Source organism: Photinus pyralis, unplaced genomic scaffold (genome assembly GCF_008802855.1).
Source record: "Photinus pyralis isolate 1611_PpyrPB1 unplaced genomic scaffold, Ppyr1.3 Ppyr1.4_LG5, whole genome shotgun sequence".
NCBI lineage: Eukaryota > Metazoa > Arthropoda > Insecta > Coleoptera > Lampyridae > Photinus > Photinus pyralis.
In genome coordinates, this window is record NW_022170596.1 from 44942446 (window position 1) to 44948458 (window position 6013).

The following is a 6013-nucleotide window of genomic DNA, read 5'->3' on the forward strand; positions in this document are numbered from 1 at the left end:
TGTTTATTCATACCTACTTGGAACGTATGTTGTGTTCTATGTATATTTACAGCAATCAGTATACAAAAATATATTTCTAGAAATTCCCCTAATCAAGATTATAGAAAATCTAAGTTAAAAACAAATTAAAAGAAAATTAAATTATTTGGCGATTGATATTATGGATATTCGCTAATTAGAGCTTATGAAAATTATGTAAAGTGAAAATGTGTTTGAGATTCAATGAGAATGCGCGATGACGCATTTCCGCCATTCTCTAATCTCGCGTCCAATCAACGTTCGTTTCGTCATTCCTCATTCCTACATTTCCGCTTTCATATGATAGAAGTTTGGTCGTTGTCTTGCTTCTCGTGTAAAATATTCTGAAATTTTTAAAATTGTTATTGTTAATTGTTCAATTTATGATTTTACGCAATGTTACATTAGTAGTATTTACTAGAAGATTGAATTTTGTCATTTCATCCTGAGAAATCGGTATAAAATCGCAATCATTAATCCACGTCGTCATGGAGGTCGGGGCGTTGGTTTCCTTTCACGTTGAAAATGGACGTTAGGACGGTTTTTTGATCGTCAATATTATTCCAATTGTGTATATAAGTAGAAGCTACGTTGTTTAAAAACTTTTTGTCTTATTATGGACTGTATCTTTTCTTCAGTGTAATAATCAGAAGTTCGAAAATGGTAAGGATAAGTATTAACGTGTAATTATAAAAATTTCATTTGCAATAGTATAGAATGTTTTTTGATCATGTTAAGAACGAGTTAAATAAGGGATTATTAGTATGACTCATCATATTTAATCAATTATGAACCGTCGCCATATTGTAATGGTCACGTGATCTCACCACGCCTAAAAATTTGACAGATTTCCGAGCTTTTCTAATTTTTAATTTCTTTGTAGCCCCGAATTGATCCTGTTCAACTTTTGAATTGCTTGCAAGTATTGTTAACCCCCGCCGGTGGCATTTTGTCTAAAAATGAGGTGCAACGGCTGGCAAGGTAAGTGACTTTTATTTTGGTGAATATCTATGCTAAATCTCCCCATTTTATAGCTTGATGAAGAAATTCTCAAAAAAGTTGGTTAGCAAGTGTGTGTACGTGTTAATTTTAAAGAATACTGAAACTACTCTACTAGAGCAATTTATGGCAGCCGATGGTTGGGCTTTGATACATACGTGGTTGGAAGATGGTATTTATTCCATGAATTGGGCCCTCGCCAAAGAGATTTTGGAGCTGCTACTAATTACACCCGTTAATGTTGATCGTTTGAAGTCAAACACACTTCCGAAGTTTGTGAAGACTTTGTCCAAACAAGAGGATCTCGAGGGTAAGCATTTTTCTATATTTTACGCAAATTCTCTTTGTACGCATGAATTGCAATTAATCAACCGTTTTGTTGTAGGCGTATACGAATTGGCAAACCAGCTGGTTCAGAAATGGCTGAAGATTGTGAAAGACGAAACACAGTCTGAAAATGTGGCACAGCAGAAAGCGGCAGAGCTATCTACCGAAGTCGCGGTGGAAGAGGAAGCTGTTTCAATGGAACACACAAGCCCTGATGATAATACGGGAGAAAATGAGGAATCGGACTCGGGTGCAGGGCCTCAGACGTTTTATAAGTTGACGCTTAAAGATGGAAAACATCTTATTTCGAAGGTTGGATCTAATGATAGCAACTTTCAAGTTTTGGAGAATGTAGAAGTGGTTGAAATGAAGGATGACGATGATGTTAAAGAAAAGAAGGACGAGAAGAAAAAGCCTCACGATAAAAGCCGACATAAGTCCAGTTCGAGTTCCAAAAGCAGCAGTAGTTCTAATAGTAGGGAGAAATCAAAAAGTTCTCATAGGGATAAAAGTAGGCCTAGTAGTTCTAGTAGTAGTAAAGATAAAGATAAACTTAAGAGTAGGGACAAGCATAAAGATGATAAAAGTAAAAATAGGCATCGGAGCAACGGCTCTGTTAGTAATAGCAGTAGCAAAAGCTCTAGCAATAGTAGTAGTAGTAGTAAAGATAGGGAGAAGGAGAAGAGAGAGAACAAAGAAAAGCAGACTGAAAAAGATAAAGATACTCTAAGCAAAATACAACCTCAAAATGTACAAAAGTTGCCAAAAATTCCTAAAAAAGTGTCCGATGATAAAGATAAATCTAAAGAAAGCAAAAAAGATGATCCAAAAAGAGGAACCATGTCAGTAGAGGTACGCAAGACCAATGAGGAAAGGCCGAAAACTGTAAAGGTCTACAAATCAAAGATGCGCTCAACGGGTCTGGAAGAAGAAGCAAAGCCTGCTCCACCGAGGACTACCAAGAAACCTTCCGTTCCTACTGTGATACCACCACCAGTAATTCCCACATTGAAGAGGCCATCGCCCATTCGTGATATTTCCGCCGTACCTCCCGAAAAGAAACCAAAAGTGGAACCGCCCCTTGAAAGGCCTGGTGCTATTAAATTAATACCACCAAAACCCAAACGTGAGTTTTTAAGATTGTTAATATTAACAATTTTTTTATTTGCAGATCTTTGTCGAGTATCCTCCTGGTTTTGTGGCTGGATGTTTTTGCACATTTCTAAAGGATTCACCGTACGCTATTTGTGTAGTATATTTCCCCCTGAGAGGTTGGTCATTTCTTTAATATAATATCTTTAGTTTTTGACCAACTTCTTAGTGTATTTATGATGTATTTGGAATTGGTAGGGTGATTTGTACATAGTGAAACAATGTTTAAAATGTTAAAAAGTCAACAGACATTTTGCAGCCGACATATGTGTGTTTGCGTTTGAGAAGAAAATTAATGCAAGAGAGGAGCAAGAAGATCATAGGTAGCCTAGTGTTATTTCATTTAATAAAAATCAGAATTAAAGATTTTGATAAGAGACTCTAAAGTGGCAACTTGGTAAGTTAAAAATGTAAATTCAATTGTATTTTCATTTTTACAATAAATAAATTAAGTTCCAACTACTACACATGTTTGTCGGCACATGTAATTTGCAGGTTTAACTAAAGGTTTGAAAGTTATCTTTCACAATTTCTCAGTTATAAGCCTTACAAGTAGTTTTAATTAATACATGTGTTAGTTTGGATTCGCACTTTCCATTCACCTTGCCGTTTGTGAAAATGCGAAAGCATACAAGCTCCACGGTTTGGTGGTCACTGGTATCTGAGCGTCTGTGACGTCACGTATGACATCTGCTGCGGTTGGAGCAAATTACGTTACGTCTTTGCGACGCAACGCCTACTTTTTGCGGATAGCAGCAGCTTTTACTATCATTTATGAATTTAAGTTGCAAAATATTCTAAAAAGTTTTCATAAATATAGGCGATTCTTATATTGGAATTATTAAGTCGCCGCGTGATAATAAGTTGTATACACTTTTAAGCCTCATAGGCTTTGATTCTACAAGGCGATTTTTGAAAATTAATTTACCATACAATTACCTTTGTTTACTTTTCATCTGGATTAGTAGCAATGTAGTTTTGATGACCTTGAATGGTATTTCCAAGTTTGAACTGATATACGCTATTATCTGCTCTTAGATCTTTGAGGATTTTAATATATTTATAATAGTAGGCATTTGAGAAGCCTCTTTCAATTCCAAATGCATTTTTGTGCAAATATTCCAAGCCCAAACTGATATGATACTCAATTTGTTTCACATAAATATAGTTGGATGACTAATTTTATTTTTGTTTCAGCGCCTGTTCTGCAAGAAAGCGATATGTTTATGGACGCGTTAACGGCGTCGGCTACTACAAAGAAAGAGCCCAAAAAACGAAAGAGGCGCGCGAGTGTCTCAAAAGATTCAAGTGGAACGTCACCCCCCCACTCCCCAACAACTCAAAATGGTGCACCTCCCAATATCGGGCTTAAAAATCTTTCCCCTCCCAAATTTTATCAAGACACTTTGGAAACTGAAGAGCGCAAAACGGAAACGGCCGAAAAAGGGGCAACTGGCGCAAACGAAAGTGCGTCGCCCGAAATTTCTACTGTTACTGACAGTGCCAGAGTTCCTACTCCCGTCGATAATACTGCCATGGAGGATCAAGAAGACGAGCCAATAACCAAAACACACAATGGCCTGAAAGGGGTGTTGGTGTATGTTCGGCGAAAAGGGCCGAAGAAGTCGATCAAATGGAAGCCAGATACAGAATTGGTTGACATACAGTACTTTGAGTTAGACGAGACCGAACGCGTAAATGTAACGAAAACATTTGGTGACATGGCAAAAATGGACCTCCGGAGCGAACGCGAAGCTCTACAGTTATCGCGAAAACTCCCAAACGAGGACGTCATGGACGTTCAGACCGTTTGGAAAATTCCCTACGAAGTGGATTTACCCGATCACTTAGCGGAGCCGGGCTGTAAAAGTTCGGAAAAAGACATTCAATTTGCTCGTGAAAAAAGTGTACTGCAATCATTGTATTTTAATAAAAAAATGTTACCAGAGTCCCCTGGTGAACCCGACATTGAGAATCATCAAGTTAAAGACCCCGTTATTATACCCATTGAGGCAGCCGACAACCCCGATCGCGATTTCCGGGAGACACCTTGGCCCGAACCGAAAGGTTCCCCACCTCTCCCGGCCATTCCAAATAATTTGCCGCAGATGTTTCCGGCGGTGCAGGCCCCTTTTCAAAATTTCCCCATGGCGGCGCCCGCCAACTTTCAAAATATGCAAAATATTGCGAACGTACAGCCCTTTCAACGTCCCCCATTCTTGCAACAGAATATGCCGGTGGGCGGGGTAGAGTGGAACATGCCCAACATGCACAATCCGCAAATGATCGGAAGGAATATGCCCCCCGAAATAATGAATCAAGCACAGATCAACCCCAACATCTTTATCCCTCCTCAAGAAAACTTTAATCCCATGATTAATGAAAACGAGCACCGGTTTCAGCCTCCTTTCAATCAGCAGGGCCAAGGAATGTTTCCACCAAATAACTTCAACTCTAACAGAGGCGGTCATGGTGGTTTTCGAAGAGGTGGCAGAGGCGGAGATGGCCCGTGGCTTCGGATGAATGGCCCTCCTCCAAACAATTGGAATAATGGAAGAGGCAACAGGGGAGGTGGGCGTATTTGTCATCATTACAGAAACAAAGGCTTCTGTAAAAATAGAGAAAACTGCCAGTTTTATCACCCGAACAATTAAAGGAGGTGCCCACTTCTACTAATACAATGTGATATGTGATAATTATTATAAACTATTGCGTTTAATCGTTTTGTTTTAAAAAACGTGCAATTATAAAATCTATTTTAACAATTTTTTACTTTAAATAGGTAAATATGTATATATGTAAAAAATGATCGCTCTTCATTTAAGTACTCATGGAGCAAGTTTAATAATAATGACATTTTTCTTACTATATGCAGACCATTTCCCATTGTTACACTGTTGTGATTGAGTTTCCCAGGTTGTTATTGTAAATATAGAATCTTAATTTATTTTTTTTTGTACATATGGTTGTTAAATAATATGAAATTGATAGTAATGGGAGATATTTGTACTTTGATTACATAAATTTGTAGACTCTTGAGCATGATATTGTCTGCTATTTTTGTGTATTTTTTGTTAAACATTCTACCATTGTTTTCCTTCACTCTATTTGTGAAAAAAATGTAAATATATGGAGTTATTTTTTTAATAATTATTGAAAAAGTTGCAGTAGATTCTGGAATAGAATTTATTAATTACAAAATTATTTTTCACATTTGCTATTTTGCGCAGATTGAATGTTGTAGTAGCAGTAGTGTATTACAAAAAGGGATGTTTGCCTTTTTGATTAGTTTTCAGTTTACAGAATTGCAGAAATTCCTTGCGTCAACCAGATATGACTACGTCACGGGGAGAGGTTTATCGTATATAGACCCAATGGGGATCTACTATTATGTTTATATATGGAGAGAATTCCATTATAGGTATTTTAATAATGATAATAGCGCATGAACTTTGAACGTAGTACATGTGACTTGGTTCCTTAACGTCTGGTGGTCTGCCCGTTATATAAGCGTTGT

At 37.5% G+C, this 6013-nt stretch overlaps 1 protein-coding gene across 1 annotated transcript; it reads left to right on the forward strand.

Moving 5' to 3' along the window:
* The first annotated feature begins 310 nt into the window (after positions 1–310).
* LOC116171192 (serine/threonine-protein phosphatase 1 regulatory subunit 10-like) lies at positions 311–5495 on the forward strand. The gene is made up of 5 exons (XM_031487887.1): positions 311–681; positions 902–999; positions 1053–1327; positions 1403–2470; positions 3694–5495. Exons 1-5 carry the CDS (start codon positions 679–681, stop codon positions 5148–5150), a joined length of 2901 nt encoding a protein of 966 aa, XP_031343747.1. The 5' UTR covers positions 311–678; the 3' UTR covers positions 5151–5495.
* The last annotated feature ends 518 nt before the right edge of the window (positions 5496–6013 follow it).